Source organism: Heteronotia binoei, chromosome 13 (genome assembly GCF_032191835.1).
Source record: "Heteronotia binoei isolate CCM8104 ecotype False Entrance Well chromosome 13, APGP_CSIRO_Hbin_v1, whole genome shotgun sequence".
Classification (NCBI taxonomy): Eukaryota; Metazoa; Chordata; class Lepidosauria; order Squamata; family Gekkonidae; genus Heteronotia; species Heteronotia binoei.
In genome coordinates, this window is record NC_083235.1 from 23,765,246 (window position 1) to 23,781,524 (window position 16,279).

General features: G+C 46.9%; 1 protein-coding gene across 3 annotated transcripts in view; it reads left to right on the plus strand.

Annotated features, from left to right (window-relative positions):
- Positions 1–12,089, plus strand: part of TNS2 (tensin 2) — a 175,557-nt gene extending 163,468 nt beyond the window's left edge. For all 3 annotated transcript variants that reach the window (XM_060252420.1, XM_060252421.1, XM_060252422.1), the window contains 7 exons: positions 492–584; positions 4,216–4,293; positions 7,105–7,182; positions 8,132–8,300; positions 8,926–8,994; positions 9,476–9,505; positions 11,914–12,089. In XM_060252420.1, the coding sequence (XP_060108403.1) occupies positions 492–584; positions 4,216–4,293; positions 7,105–7,182; positions 8,132–8,300; positions 8,926–8,994; positions 9,476–9,505; positions 11,914–12,055 (659 nt within the window). In that variant the 3' untranslated portion in view covers positions 12,056–12,089. The remainder of the gene's footprint in view (positions 1–491; positions 585–4,215; positions 4,294–7,104; positions 7,183–8,131; positions 8,301–8,925; positions 8,995–9,475; positions 9,506–11,913) is intronic.
- Positions 12,090–16,279: the final 4,190 nt, after the last annotated feature.

The following is a 16,279-nucleotide window of genomic DNA, read 5'->3' on the forward strand; positions in this document are numbered from 1 at the left end:
TCTTTTGTGACTTATACCCTCCTTTGTTAAATGATCCTCTCCAGAAGGTTGTGTATTGCCAGCTCTTTAGCCAGAAACACCATAGACCAGGGGTGGCTAAACTTGCTTAACTAAGAACCACATAGAATAAACATCAGATGTTTGAGAGTCGCAAGACACGAACATCAGATGTTTGAGAGCCGGAAGGCAGGAACAAAGGCAGGAAGGAAGGTAAATAGATGGAGAGGAGGGGGAAAGATAGCAACTTTAACATTAAACACATTCTCCAAGCTTGCTGACGGGATGGAGGGAGCTTGGAGAGCCACACAAATGTGTGTGAAAGGGCCACATGTGGCTCCCGAGCCACAGTTTGGCCACCCCTGCCATAGACTTTGTCGCTGGGCAGATCTACCCCCCCCCCCTTGCCCAATGGGAAGAAGAACATGGGGAAGAGTGGGCAAAGGGATTAAATTAGCATCCTCAACGGCCTCGAACTCCTGTTTTTGTTGCAGGAGATCCTGCTGAACAGCTGGTGCGTCACTTCCTGATCGAAACAGGGCCCAAGGGGGTGAAGATCAAGGGCTGCAACAATGAACCCCATTTTGGTGAGTGACTGGAATGAAGAAGGCAGGGTGGGCTCTCTGAATCTGTACCACATTTCAGATCAAGGGGGTACCACTTCCAGGATGTTCTTGAGCACAGGGTGGCCAAACTTGCTTGACCTAAGAGCCACAGAGAATAAACATCAGATGTTTGAGAGCCGCAAGACATGAATGCCAGATGTTTGAGAGCCACAAGTCATGAAGGTCAGATGTCTGAGACCTGCAAGACAGGAAGGAAAGAAGAAAGGAAGGAAGGCAAATAGGGAAGGAGGTGGAAAGAAAGCAACTTTAACTTTAAAAGCAACTTTAAATTTAAGTGCATTAAATACACTGACTGGCTTGGCTTGGAGAAGTGATTTAAAGATACAAATGCCTTCTCCTAGCTGGCCAATGGGATAGTGGGGGCTCTGAGAGCCACACAATGTGTGAAAGAGCCACGTGTGACCTCCAAGCTGCAATTTGGCCACCCCTGTTCTGGAGTCTGCCTTCAGAAGGAAGCACACGGGTAGTCAGTCATAGTCCCAGCATACCAAAAGGAATACTGTGTACTCCTATCCCTGGCTGCCTCTTTTCTCTCCTCCCCCTTCCATAGAGCTTTTTCTATGCAGAAATGTTAGGAACATATTGGCTTCAGGGCATGAACCCCACAAGCTCAGAGGAGATAGGAACCGTGCTTCTTGACACTTCAAGGTCTTGCCGAGTAGGGTACTATGATGCCTGCTACTTGAGATGATTTCAAAGGGAGTTTGCACAGATTCATAGAGGCAGAGTTGGTTTGTTTTTAAGGAAAGCCTGAAACTGCCTAGTGATGTGTCATTGGAAACTATGCACACCTGTGTATTGCCATTGTGCGTGCTCACATGCATTGTTGCTTAAGCACATCCCGTAACGCTTGTAGAGAGCAGGAGAAAAACATCAGAACTGCAAATTTGATGGCACTAATACAGAAGATTCAGTTTTTGAACTGCACAGATGTTCTTTTGAATGTATTGTCTCCGGAATTACACATTTTGTGTCTGGATGCACTCTTAGCTCTTTGAAGGGAAAGAAATGCAAATACTCGAGGGGGGGGGGTCCCTTTCTATTAAGTGTTGGAAGTTAGTTTTGATTAGCGAAACCATGAAAGGGTGGGATGAACGCCCTCTTCCTTGCCTGCGTGGCCCCAATTTGAATTGCGACCTGCAATTCAACTAGCGAAATCCAATTGCAAATCTGTTTTGACCTTGAGATGGAACAAGAACAAGCACAAATCCACTGTGAAAACACAATATGATTGTATAATAATACGGGCAAAGTGCAATTCATGTCATAATGGATATAAATGCTTCTTACAACTCACAAATACAAAAGGCACAAAGTAACACAAACTAAAGACGCTGTATACTCTCTAATTTACAACTTCATAACAACAACATAACAACTCTAATGTACAACGTCATGTTTTGAAATATTTTTTTTCTTAAGGCTTGCTTTCCTTTTAAAGTTTTACTAAGTTTCCATAAAGAAGGGGAAGGGGAACAGGGAATAGATAGAAATGAAAAATACATAAAAGAATATTACATTCTGCATATCAATATACCATCAAGGATAGAAGGACAATAAAGCAATTCAATACATTCAAAATACAATTAAAGTAGGAAATATTATATGAATACTGTAAGTTCATAATTATGCATATCTAAATTGGAACTTACTCTTAATATATACGATAGTAAACAGTACCAGTTATCATCAGTTAATACCATTCGGAAGATCAACCAGAAGTGTCAAGCCACGTATATAATGCCTCCTAATGTTTTTTTGCTTCCTCTTTAGACTTGCCACCAAGTAAAGAAGATAAATAGTCCATCTCAGTTGTCTCCAATATTTTCCCAATCAGTTCTTCCTTTGTAGATAGTCCCTGGAGCTTCCATTTCTGTGCAAGCAATATTCTCGCTAATGTTTTGAAATAATTTTTAAGAGACTCAAAGTCCATAATCAAGAGTTCTTCCTTATACATGTGAATCGGGTGGAATTTCCAAAATCCAGCTCTATGAACTGCTCCAGGATAAACCGCTTGCTCAATGTTTCCGCCAGCTAAGGATAGTATTCCACTGGGCGGGCTTCCTTAGGAGTTATTCCTCAGTGTCCTGCCAGTATCATAATGCCCCTGTATAAATCGATGGTGTGGTCTCATTTGGAATACGGTGTACAATTTTGGTCACCAAACCTCAAAAAGGATATTATAGCACTGGAAAAAGTCCAGAAAAGGGCAACTAGAATGATTAAAGGTTTGGAACATTTTCCCTATGAAGAAAGGTTAAAATGCTTGGGGCTCTTTAGCTTGGGGAAATGTCGACTGAAGGGTGACATGATAGAAGTTCATAAGGTTATGTATTGGATGGAGAAAGTAGAGAAAGAAGTACTTTTTTCCCTTTCTCACAATACAAGAACTCGTGGGCATTCAATGAAATTGCTGAGCAGTTGGGTTAGAACGGATAAAAGAAAGTACTTCTTCACCCAAAAGGTGATTAACATGTGGAATTCACTGCCACAGGAGGTGGTGGCAGCTACAAGCATAGACAGCTTCAAGGGGGGATTGGATAAAAATATGGAGCAGAGGTCCATCAGGTCCATATTAGCCACAGTATATTATTGGAACTGTCTGGGGCAGTAATGCTCTGTATTCTTGGTGCTTGGGGGGAGGCAAAGTAGAAGCACTTCTAGACCCACTTGTGAACCTTCTGATGGCACTTGGGGGGGGGGGGGTTAGCCACTGTGTGACACAGAGTGTTGGACTGGATGGGCCATTGGCCTGATCCAACATGGCTTCTCTTATGTTCTTAGTGTTCTATGGAAATTTCTTAATACAAACACACACAATCCAATGCATTCCATGAAGATTTCAAATCCCTTTCCGATTTGAAATCTTCGTTGAATGCATTGGATTGTGTTTTAGTATCAAGAAATGCGGTAAAGAAGAAGATGATATTGGATTTATATCCTGCCCTCCACTCCGAATCTCAGAGCAGCTCACAATCTCCTTTATCTTCCTCCCCCACAACAGACACCCTGAGAGGTGGGTGGGGCTGAGAGGGCTCTTACAGCAGCTGCCCTTTCAAGGACAACCTCTGCCAGAGCTATGGCTGACGCAAGGCCATTCCAGCAGGTGCAAGTGGAGGAGTGGGGAATCAAACCCGGTTCTCCCAGATAAGAGTCGGCACATTTAACAACTACACCAAACTGGCTCAAAGAGGGCTTTGGACCCAGATCTCTCTCAGATCCCAGGCCAGCATGGTAACAACTACACTGGCAGGAGGCCTGTGGAGTCCAACAACACCTTTAAGACCAACAAAGGTTTATTCACAATGTAAGTTTTCGTGTGCTAGAAGCACACTTCATCAGACAATAGTATGGGATGGAATTAGCAATCCTACAGATAGAGAGAATGGGCAGTGAACTAGCAGTGTAGTGGTGAAGTGTGTGGATTCTTACCTGGGAGAACTGGGCTTGATTCCCCACTCCTCCACTTGCACCTGCTGGAATGGCCTTGGGTCAGCTATAGCTCTGGCAGAGGTTGTCCTAGAAAAGCCTATGGCTTGTGCAATTGTGGCCCTGATCATCCTAGAGCTGTGCCTTGTTCTCCCTGTTGCAGGCAGCTTACCGGCGCTGGTGTCCCAGCATTCCATCACCCCCATCTCGTTGCCGTGCCGCCTCCGCATCCCCAACAAAGGTAAGTTCTCGGAAGGCTGTGCTGAGCCCAGGGATCCTGGGCAGGGAGGGGGATACATTGCTGAGTCAAAAGTCTGGAAACCAATCAAGGAAAAGTCTTGACACCCTGCCCCGGATAGCCCAGGCAAGCCTGGTCTCATCAGATCTCAGAAGCTAAGCAGGGTCGACTCTGGCAAGTACTTGGATGGGAGACCTCCTTGGAATACCAGCAGTCAGGAGGACAGGGGCAGGCTTTATCCAGCCACCTCCCTTGAATATCCTCCAGGCCCCCCGTAGGGGTCAGTCTCCAAAGGTTGCCATGACTTCTAGGTGCAGACACAAACACATTAAAAAGTCCCCCCCCCCCAAAAAAAGGAAAAGTCTTGATGGCAACTTCCCCCAAAGCTTTAACATTAAGCTAGAAGAGGAGGAGCAGGGCTTTTTTTGTAGCAGGAACTCCTTTGCATATTAGGCCACACACCCCTGATCTAGTCAATCCTCCAAGGGCTTCCAGGGCTCTTTGTACAGGACCTAATGCAAGCTCCTGGAGGATTGGCTACATCAGGGGGTGTGGCCTAATATGCAAAGGAGTTCCTGCTACAAGAAAAGCCCTGGGGAGGAGAAATGTTCGTTGTGCGCCAGCAAAGAGCATCAAGTAGTTTAACCTTTTTTGCTAATTCAGGCCCTGCTTTCTGGGGATTGATTCAGCAGCTCTGCTGTGCAAGCTAGCAAAGATCATCTCAACCTTGGTGTGGTTTGCAGTTGCTGCAGTGGCATGCGTGACACACACACAAACCTTAACACACACACACCCCGATTCCTCCATCTGAAAGCAGCCAGTGTCTTGACTTTCCCAACCCACTGGATACTTTTATTGAATCCTTACAAATGCTTCCATCTCACCAGGGCAGGACTTTTATTCTTACCACCTCCCAGGACCTCCTACAATGAGGCTAAGGGCAGGCTTTTATGCTGTGGGTTGCTTCAGGTTGCTTGCGTCAAGTTGCTTGCTCTTTTGACTGCGGCTTGAAAGGGGGATCTGCTCCTATTGGGGAGAAAGAGGGTGTTTAATCCTTTTCCTGCTGACAGTCACCACCCCTGCATTTTGCCAGCAGAGTGATCTGCAATAGCTGGAGTTCTGTCCTAATAGATGTTGACATTCAGTGTGCTTCCAAGTCAAGAGGGGATTTATATACATTAGGAGGAGGAGAAGGAGGAGGAGATGATATTGGATTTATATCCCTCCCTCTACTTTGAATCTCAGAGCCACCACAATAGCCTTTACCTTCCCCCCCCACACAACAGAAATCCTGTGAGGTGGGTGAGGCTGAGAGAGCTATGACTGACCCAAGGCCATTCCAGTAGTTACACATTCGGCCAGTAGTTACACATTCGGCCAGGAGCACATTCGGCCAGTGCTGAGAGAGCTGCACTGGTTGCCTGTTGTGTTCCGAGTTCGCTTCAAGGTGTTGGTATTAACCTTTAAAGCCCTTTATGGTCAGGGACCTGCCTATCTACGGGACCGCCTTTCCCCATATATTCCCCAGAGAGCACTGCGATCAGGGACAAAAAATCTGCTGTCCGCCCCTGGCCCAAAAGAAGCCAGGTTATCCGCAACAAGATCTAGGGCCTTCTCGGTGGCAGCACCAGAACTCTGGAACACCCTCCCAGAAGCTATAAGGGCCCTGCGGGATTTGTCGGCGTTCCGCAGTGCCTGTAAGACCGAACTGTTCAGGCAGGCTTTTCTGGTTGACTGAAAATGGGCTGCCACCGGACATCCTACAGAAGCTGGTGGTCATAGTCAGAACCTAATACCGCCAGACTAGACTGAGATATTGTAATAGTTTTTAACTTGATAAATGTATTATGGTTTTATATGTTTTATGAAATTGATTGTTTTTATGATATTGTAAGCCGCCCTGAGTCCGCTTGCGGAGAGGGCGGGATATAAATATAAAGTAATAAATAAATAAATAAATAAATAAATAAATACAAGTGGCGGAATGGGGAATCAAACCTGGTTCTCCCAGATAAGAGTCCACACACTTAACTGCTACACCAAACTGGTTCTCTAAGGATATAGACAAGCTGGAACTTGTCCAGAGGAGGGTGAGAAAAAAGATGGTGAGGGGTCTGGAGACCAAGTCCTATGAGGAAAGGTTGAAGGAGCTGGGCATGTTTAGCCTGGAAAGAAGGCAGCTGAGAGGTGATATGACCAAAATCTTCAAGTACTTGAAGATTTGTCAAATAGAGGATGGTGTGGAATTGTTTCCTGTTGCCCCAGAAGGTAGGACCAGAACCAGTGGATTGAAATTAAATCAGAAGAGTTTCCGGCTCAACGTTAGGAAGAACTTCCTGACTGTTAGAGTGGTTCCTCAGTGGAACAGACTTCCTCAGGAGGTGGTGGGCTTTCCTTCCGTGGAGGCTTTTAAACGGAGGCTAGATGGCCATCTGACAGCAATGAGGATCCTGTGAACTTAAGGGGAGGTATTTGTGAAGTTCCTGCATTGGACTAGATGACCCTGGGAGTCCCTTCCAACTCTTATGATTCTATACCTGGGTCTCCTGCCTCCAAGCCAGTTGCTCTAATCAGGGCTTTCTTTGTAGCATGAACTTCTTTACATATTAGGCCATACCCCCCTGAGGAAGCCAATCCTCCAAGAGCTTCCAGGGCCTACTGTAAGCTCTTGGAGGATTGGCTAGATCAGGGGTGTGTGGCCTAATATGCAAAGGAGTTCCTGCTACAAAAAAAGCCCTGGCTCTAATCACCGCACATGCTGTTCTCTGGATCATGGACCTTGTTGCTTTTCTTTGTCTTCCTCTTTCTTTTCAGATCTTGTGGTGGAGAGCCCAGAGCTGGCTGTTCCTACCAACATGAGCACAGCTGCAGATCTGCTAAAGCAGGGGGCAGGTGAGAACCAGAGCAAACTGGAATGTAATTGATGACACATTTATTTGGGCAGGCAGCAATTTAGACAAGTTGCTCTCTATAAGGTCTCTTGGTTTGTCGGGAGCATATAGCCCCAGCTCCAAGGAAAGCCAGAAACTGTAAGCAGATGATAAAAATTCTAACCCAAACACTATGCCCATCAAAACCAAGTACTTCAATTTGAATGGGATTATCTAGAAGGTTCCTCTGGCTACATCGGGGGGAGTGGCCTAATATGCAAAGGAGTTCCTGCTACAAAAAAAGCCCTGGACAGTGCTATCCTAAACTGGTCTACTTGGAATTTGACTGAAGTGTATTCATTGGAGCTAACTCTTTGGATTGCACTGTAAGAAACCCAGCTGATGCCAAACCGCAAACCAAGAAATGGGGGCAGGAGGTAGGAGAAGAAGCGGCCGAGAGGAGAGGATGCTTTGACTCTTTCTCCTTCCCCTCATTTCTCCCCCAACTGGATTCTCAGATGTGTGTGCGTATGCATGTGTGTGCATGTGCTGTCAGGCATCGAGCTCCCCTCTGTCTTAGCAGGTGGTTGTAAAGAAACTGCCTTCGAACAAGATGACTTGACTTTGGAATCTTGTGGGAGCATTTTGAAGTCCAAAAGGGAGTCCAGTGAACTCAAAAAGAGCCATGGGATAGTCAAAACACATTTGGTTCTGGTATCATTATCCAAGGTATTTGTCAATATGCTTTGACTAGATCCAGGATGGTAACGTAGGTAGCGCCCCCTAGCATCTCGTAAGATGTCATCTACCAATATATCAAGAGATTATTCCATACGTTCAGAAAAACCTGGGCAGGGAAAGGCTCACAAAAAAAGTCTGACTCATTAGATGTGGGCCTTTGAGGAAGGTGGGAAGTCCCTTTGTTGATCTGGATGACCTCTTGCTTTCTCTCCCTCCACCCAACCCGATAGCCTGCAGTGTGCTGTATCTGAGCTCTGTGGAAACGGAGTCCTTGACTGGTCCACAGGCTGTGGCCAAGGCAACTGCCAGCACCCTGAGCGCCACTCCCCGTGCTTCAGCTTGCGTTGTGCACTTCAAGGTGTCAGCCCAGGGCATCACGCTCACAGACAACCAGAGGAAGTAAGTCTATCATAGCCTTTCCATGTACTTGCTTTTTCTTGGGCTAAGACCTTTCTTTTCCCAGTCCATGGCTAGTGCACTGTTATCTTGACTTCACCAACCATCTTAGTACTCTGTGCTCGAGTCTTACACTGGATTGGACCCAGCCAGCTTTTTTGCTCATTCTCACCTGATTCTCCTCTTCACTACAGCCCTGATAGCCACGTAGCTTTTGTCCATGCAAGTCCCACGATCTTCAGCATACCCTTTTTTTGCATAGTCAAAGGATACTTCCCTCATCATTTATTTATTTATTTATTTCTATTTGTATCCCACCCTCCCTGAAAACAGGCTCAGGGCAGCTAACAGCATCGTAACATGATAAAATACAAGAAATAATCTATTATAAGACAATATTAATATAAAAATAATAAAAAACATTCAGCAATTATTAAAACCAAATACATAAAATAAATTAAAATCCCTTCCTTTTTCACCAGCAATAAAACTGGCTGGCTGCAACCCATTCTCTCTTCTTGCTTCTGGGAATGCCCCTATAAGGCCCCCAGCATGAGTTCCACTTTCTCTCTCCCATACACACCTTCCTTTGTCAGGAGAGTTCAGGCCAATTGCCTTTTCCCCACAGGTTGTTTTTCCGGCGTCATTATCCCGTCAGCAGCGTCACCTTCTGCAGCACGGATCCTCAAGACCGCAGGTAACACACACACACAAGCCCCACTTGATCTCATAGGTGGGGTCTGGCACAGCTTGAAGAAGATATTGGATTTATATCCCGTCCTATACTCTGAATGTCAGAATCTCAGAGCAGTCACAATCGCCTCTACCTTCGCCCCCCCACCCACAACAGACACCCTGTGAGATAGGTGGGGCTGAGAGAGCTTTCACAGCAGCTGCCCTTTCAAGGAAAATTCCTACAAAAGCTATGGCTGATCCAAGGCCATTCCAGCAGGTGCAAGTGGAGGAGTGAGGAATCCAACTGCTCTGTCTTGCTTGAAGAATACCATTCCTTACCTGACTACCCTATGCCTGTTGAAAAAATCAGCAGTACTCTTTAAGTTTGTGGATTTGGAAGAGGCGTACTCCACTGTAACACCTGTGACTTAGAGACAGACAACTGTGAGAAGCCCATGGCATTATGTCCATTGCAGCATGAATCTCTCTCTATTTAATTACAGGTGGGCAAACCCTGATGGCACCACATCCAAGTAAGTGCTGGAAAGGGCAGCAGCCCTGTTCTTCATTGTCAGATTTCAAATGCAGCCATTCTTATAATGGGGACATGAGAGGGCCTTCCCCAATCAAGAATGGCAGAAGCACCAGGATTCTGAAGGCTGCAATCTTGATAGAGTAATCTGTTAAAATCCTTTGGCGTGATGGCAAACAGGGCCTCTGGTAAGGACAGGACAGGAGTATTAATGGACAGAGGAGGCAAGGTGGGCACCTGCTGCCCTACAATCCAAATGTACTAAATTTATAAAGGTTCACCAACATGTACAGGTCACCCTAGACCAGGGGTGTCAAACATGGCACCAAATAAAGCCCCCGGGAGCTCCTATCAGCCCCCCAAGGAGCTGGTTGTCATCTGCTTCCTTCTCTCTCTTGCTTCCTTCTGCATCGCAGCTTGCTTTGTCAGACTTGCTGAATCGTACAGGAGTTACAAAGCAAAGCCTCTGTTATCTCCATTGGCTGAGGCTCCTCGGGGAGGAAGGGGGGAGGAATAGCTTGCTTTGCCAGGCTCTCTCAATCGCACAGCAGAGCTACCAAGCCAAGCCTCTCTTCCTTCTATTGACTGAGGCTCCTCCCCCTCCTAGTCCCCTGGAGAAGGAAGGAAAGAGCCAGATTCCTTTGCCCCAGTTCTCTGGATCGCACAGGAGAGATACAAAGAAAGAACCCTTAAGACCAACAAGTACTAATGTTTTGAGCTTTTTAAAAATCTTTGTGTCCTTTATAAAGTTTATATCTCTGCCACCTGGCATTACATTTTATGACACACATGGCCTGATCCAGCAAAGTTTTATTTGTCAGATCTGGCCCTCATAACAAATGAGTTTGACACCCTGCCCTAGACGTCACTGACTAGCTGGAGGTGTGTTGCCCTCCCTCCCCACAAATTATTTAGTAGTATTTTTAAGCTGCAGAACACTCAGAACAGGTCTGCTTTCCATTATTCCCCAACAAGTTCTGGTGCCTCAACCATGTTTTTTCATGGAGGAGGACATTCTACCGTAAGTTGCTCCTCCTCTTTGTTCAGAAAGTGGGACCTTGAGTGGGATGGCCTATAAGAACCCCTCCTAATCCTGTATTAGGAAGCAAGAGGTCCATCAGTGGCTATTAGCCACAGGGTATAGATGGAACTCTCTGTCTGAGGCAGTGATGCTCTGTATTCTTGGTGCTTGGGCGGGGGGCACAGTGGGAGGGCTTCTAGTGTCCTGGCCCCACTGGTGGACCTCTTGATGGCGCCTGGTTTTTTTGTAACTGTGTGACATAGAGTGTTGGACTGGATGGGCCATTGGCCTGATCCAGCATGGCTTCTCTTATGTTCTTAAGAGAAGGAGCCAGAATCAGTTGATCTCCAGGAAGCCATAATGTAGCAAGTCATCTTTAGCAACCGGGCTTTCACCAAAGAGGGCAGCAGCTGGCCAACCAAGCAGCTTGAAATGACTCTTGGGGCATGGGGGAGAGTCATAGGAGGCCATAGAGCTCTTAGGTGGTGCAGAGGGGATTTGGTACTAGCAGCTGAGCTGTGACTTACTGCATCTGAATGTGTCTCAGGATGGCCCAGAAACTCGCCTGAGACTAGCAAGGGGAGCAGGAAATAATCACATTGGGAGCCAGTGCCATTTGGCAGATGCGCATATTTGTATTTTTTTCATTCATGCAACACTAGGGTTGCCAATCAGCAGTTGGGGGGCAGGGGATCCCCCAGTTTGGAGACCCTCCCCCTGCTTCAGGGTCATTAGAAAGCAGAGGGGAGGGAAATGTCGACTGAGCACTCTTATTATACTCTATGGTGACCGTTTCCCATAGGGTATAATGGAGAATTGATCCATGGGTATCTGGGGCTCGGGGCAGCTGTTTTTTGAGGTAGAGACACCAAATTTTCAGCATAGCATTTGGCACCTCTCCTCAAAACAACTGTCAAGTATCAAAAAGATTGGACCAGGGGGTCCAATTCTATGAGCCCCCAAAAAAGGGGGAGGGATGGTGGCTCAGTGGTAGAGCATCTGCTTGGGAAGCAGAAGGTCCCAGGTTCAATCCCCGGCATCTCCAAAAAAGGGTCCAGGCAAATAGGTGTGAAAAACCTCAGCTTGAGACCCTGGAGAGCTGCTGCCAGTCTGAGAAGACAATACTGACTTTGATGGACCGAGGATCTGATTCAGTATAAGGCAGCTTCATATGTTCATATATGTTATATATGAAGGTGCCCCTATCCATTATTTCCAATGAAGGCATTTAAAAGGAGTGCAATCCTTTTAAATGTGACAGCCAGAACTCCCTTTGGAGTACAAGCGTGCTTTTCAAAACCTTGCTCCTGGCTCCACCCCCAAAGTCCACAGATATTTCTTGTGTTAGACCTGGCAGCCCTATGCAGCAGCGATTCTATCTCTTGCAGGGTCTTCGGCTTCGTGGCCAAGAAGCAGGGCAGCCCGTGTGAGAACATCTGCCACCTCTTTGCGGAGCTAGACCCCGAGCAGCCGGCTTCTGCCATTGTCAACTTCATCACCAAGGTCATGCTGGGAACGCACCGGCGGTGAAAAGGGCCGAATGGCTCGGGAGACCCAATTTCATCCTCCCCAGTTAGACTGCTGTTCTTCTACAGCGTCAAGGTGGACTCCCCTCTGATGGAGGAGAAGCTTTAACGGGGCAGGTTGACCAACGTAGGCAGAGCCATTCTAGGAATTTTCTCCTTCCTCTCTGTTGCTCCCTCCTCTTCTATCCACTGGCCAGCAAGAGGGGCAGAAAGGGAAAGGAACTTATGACATCAACTCTGCCCCGCCCAGCCCAGGCGCTAACATTTTCCTGCTACTAGCAAAAGCTTCAGTTTGGCAGGAATTAGCAGAAGGCCCCTGCAATGACAAGCTCTCCCACAGCGCAGCAAGAGCACAAGGAAGTGGTGAATGCCACACGGCATCCACTAGGGGGCAGCATCTCCTGCAATCACGGGGGAGAAGCGGGAGTTTGGTGATTCCTTTGACCAGGTCAGTGTTGCAGCAGAACGACTTTGGAGTCCGAAATGGGCCAGTCCATATGGCAGGATGTAAACGCAGGGCCGCTGCCTCACTGCAAGGGTGTTGTTGGTGAGGGAGGAGCATCCCATGCTTCAGAAACCTGATGAAGTTGGGAGTGGAAGAGGCCGTTAGCAGGGTAAGGAAAATGTTCTGCTTGCTTGCATTGACACAGGTGCAGTCAGCACTTTGCAGTAGAAGAGCAGCTGCAGTTCCCCACTCTTTGCTACTCTCAGAGTGTGCTGTAGATGGCTGTCAGCTCCTGCCAGGCTCTTTGCCTCCATGAGCTTGAGTTCCAGCATTTAGTAATAATCGCATGCTGACAACTTGCAGCTGACTCATGGTGACCCCTTATAGGGTTCTCAAAGCAAGAGATGAGCAGCAGAGGTGGTTTGCCATTGCCTTTCCCTGCAATGGTAACCTGTCTTCCTGGGTGGTCTCCCATCTAACTATGGCCAACCCAGTATAAGCTCCCAAGCTCTGATGAGATTGGAATGAGCTGGTCTATCAGACTGCATTGATTCAGCGTGAAAGAAAGCTCCAAGGGAAGCTTTGCACAGCCAGGGTCTCGCCTGGTGTAGTGCACTGGGAACTTCAAATGAAGACCCTTTGCTGGAGAGGCTCCTTGCAGCTACACTCGAGTGGCTGCCCTTGCTGAGCCAGCCAATCAGGTAATATCCATCCAATTGAAAACACACGCAGTTAGTCGCAACTATATACACAGAAATTCCACCCAAAACACACCTCCAGCAATAAACCACCCAACAGAAAAGGAAGGGCTCGGAACCCTCATTTGCATGGGCTTCATTCAAATAGATATTACCTAACTGGCTGGCTCAGCAAGGGTGGCCACTCTGAGTGTAGCTGTAAGGAGCCTCTCAAACAGTGGGCTTCATTCAAATGGATATTACCTGATTGGCTGGCTCAGCAAGGGTGGCCACTCTGAGTGTAGCTGTAAAGAGCCTCTCCAACAAAAGGTCTTCATTTGAATACAATACACTACACCTTGGGATTCCTCTAATATGCAAATGTTTTCTGCCTTTCTTATTTCACCCCTTTTTGGATTTTTTTGTTTAACCTGCAAGTTACCGGCTGGTTCCCATTTCCCTGGGAGCTGGGTTTCCCTTGGTCCCTCAGTCCCCTACTCAGTTGCCGTGCACCTCTTCCTCATCTAAGGCTGTCCTTTGCAAAAGGCTTATTCTGAGGTGGGCTTGGTGCAATCTGCTAGAGAAGGTTAGCAATCCTCGAAGTTGCTTCTTTTACTTGTGGAATAGCATGGCTTGATCACAGGATGAAGTGAGCTGAGAAACCGGCAGATTACCTTGCCAGAAGGGGGGAGGGGGAGAGAGAGAGGGGGAGAGAAGACTCACTTCTAGGATTGCCAAACTCCAGGTGAGGCCTGGAGTTTTTTTTGAATTTCAGTTGACCTTCAGAATATAGGGATCAATTTCCCTGGAGGAAATGGCACCTTCCAAGAGTAGACACTATGACATCACATTGAGCTCCTTCTCCCCAAATTCTTCCCTGCCTAGGCACCACCTCCAAATTTCCAGGAATTCCTCAAACTGGAGTTGGCAACCCTGCATTTTTCTTATAAGCTATGTTGTAAACAGTATTAATACGGCCTTGAGTGGATGGAATTCACAGTGCAATAGAGAAATGGAAAGGCACGTGGATAATCATTGTGAATCGGTTGTGATTTTTGCCTTTATTGTGGGAGGGGGGCAGAAAGGGGAGAGGAATTTGTTATACAAATGAACCAGCTGGTCACTGCATTACAAAATACCCCGACTAAAGCGCTTTTCAGATTCTTGTGAGATGTGTGTTCGGATTATGCAATCGAGGCCGATAGTCTGCAAAGCCTTTGCAAGGAATGGACTCGAATCACTGAATCTGTGCATGTAGAAATCTGCGAATGTGTGAATATTCGCATTGCCAGTTACCGATAAGGCACTCGGACACTTCCCCCACTCCGAGTTCTATAATGGAGCAGCATGTGACACTTTAGGCAGCTGTATGTGATAAAGGGGCAGAGTGGATCAGAGAGAGCCAGCTGCATGCGATGCAGTTCGTTCTTCCTCTGCATGTGGAAGGAGACGAGCTGAGACCGGAATACTTGCTTGAAAGGATCAGGGAACACTGAGGAGGCTCCCCCGTTCTATTCAGAAGTTGCAGCAGCTTGTGGGGGGAGGCTAAGGAGACGGCAGAGACAAGAGCCCGGATTCCTGGGTTCTTTTACTTGCGCAGGAAAGCTATCGGACTGAGCATTTGGATTAGGAGTGGATTATACAGAAAATATATATATATTTGCAGTAGAGTTCCAGTTGCTCTCAGGCAAGGCCTGGTCCTATGAGAGCAGTGCTATTTCCACTGAGACGAGGTGAATTTCTCCAGTGAGATAAAGAAAATGTCGTTTTTGCAGTCTTGTGTGCTTGGCGATGAGAATTCTTTGCCAGATGCAAGAGTGCTGCATTCACTGTGGCTCAAGTTCAGGACTTGTAATTGGACCCCCCCCCCAACCCTTCTTGCAAGGATACGAAAAAGTGCCTTACTTGGTGACATCGTACACATTTCCTAAGAAAGACGCTGTGACAATAATCCTAGAATTTTCCTCTGCCCTTGCTTTTTGGACAGGAAGAAATACCTTGTTTTTAAAGCCTTGTCCTCTTTGTATTGTTTTTCCTCCTGCAAATAAGAGGACTAGAACCTTGGTTTTGTTTTAAAAATATGCAACCTGGGAAATTGCATGATGCTTTATGCACTACCAGCTTGGACAACTGCTTTTGTTTTGATGCCTGGACGAGGCGTGAGATCTTCTGCCATTACATATACGTTTCCTGGTTGGGACACATTGAAACCGCCACAAGAGGCACCGGAACAGTGCTTACGTGCACTAGTGTCCTGTGAGGCAGGCAACACCATCTAGAATGGCCAGGAGTAGAAGAGCTGCAGGTGAAAATGAGCTGGTTGCCAAAGGGCCCCTGGCCGGTAGCCCCCCGACTCGCTGAGGGTAAAGGGGAGGGGACTGGGTTTAGTACAGAGTTCTATTTTTGTCTACTAAAGAATTTATATATGAGTGTTAGCCAGAGATGTCTTGATAATATATATCTATATGGGGGTGGGGCCAGGGAGGGAAAGCAGCAGCACTAAGCTTGATTATTTTTATATCTGTATTTTCCCCCCTCCCTTGTGTACAAATGGTTAAAGCAACTTTACTCTTTAAAATTCAACACATAAGGAAAAAAAAATCTTGCCGCTGCTGTACTTTATTGTGTCTGTGTGTGTCCACACGTCTCTCTTGTGCGGTCTCCAAAGTTTGTTCAACCAGGATTGTTTGATAACAAAGGGATCTCCTGTGAGCTTTAAGACCAGATATTGGATCCAAACACAGGGACCCAGTCCCATGTAATTCCGGGTACACATAGAAGGTTAATTTCAGAGGGTAGCTGAGTTGGACTGCAGTAGAAAAGCCACATTCAAGTCCAGTAGAAGACGGTGGCATTGGATTTGTATCCCACCCTCCACTCCAAATCTCAGAGCGGCTCACAATCTCCTTTATCTCCTTCCCCCACAGCTGCCCTTTCAAGGATAACTCTTGTGAGAGCTATGGCTGACCCAAGGCCGTTCCAGCAGCTGCCAGTGGAGGAGCGGGGAAGCAAACCCAGTTCTCCCAAATAAGAGTCTGCAGACTTCACCACTACACCAAAGTGGTGCAGAGCATAAGGTGCAATAGCACCTTAGGGGCCAATCTGA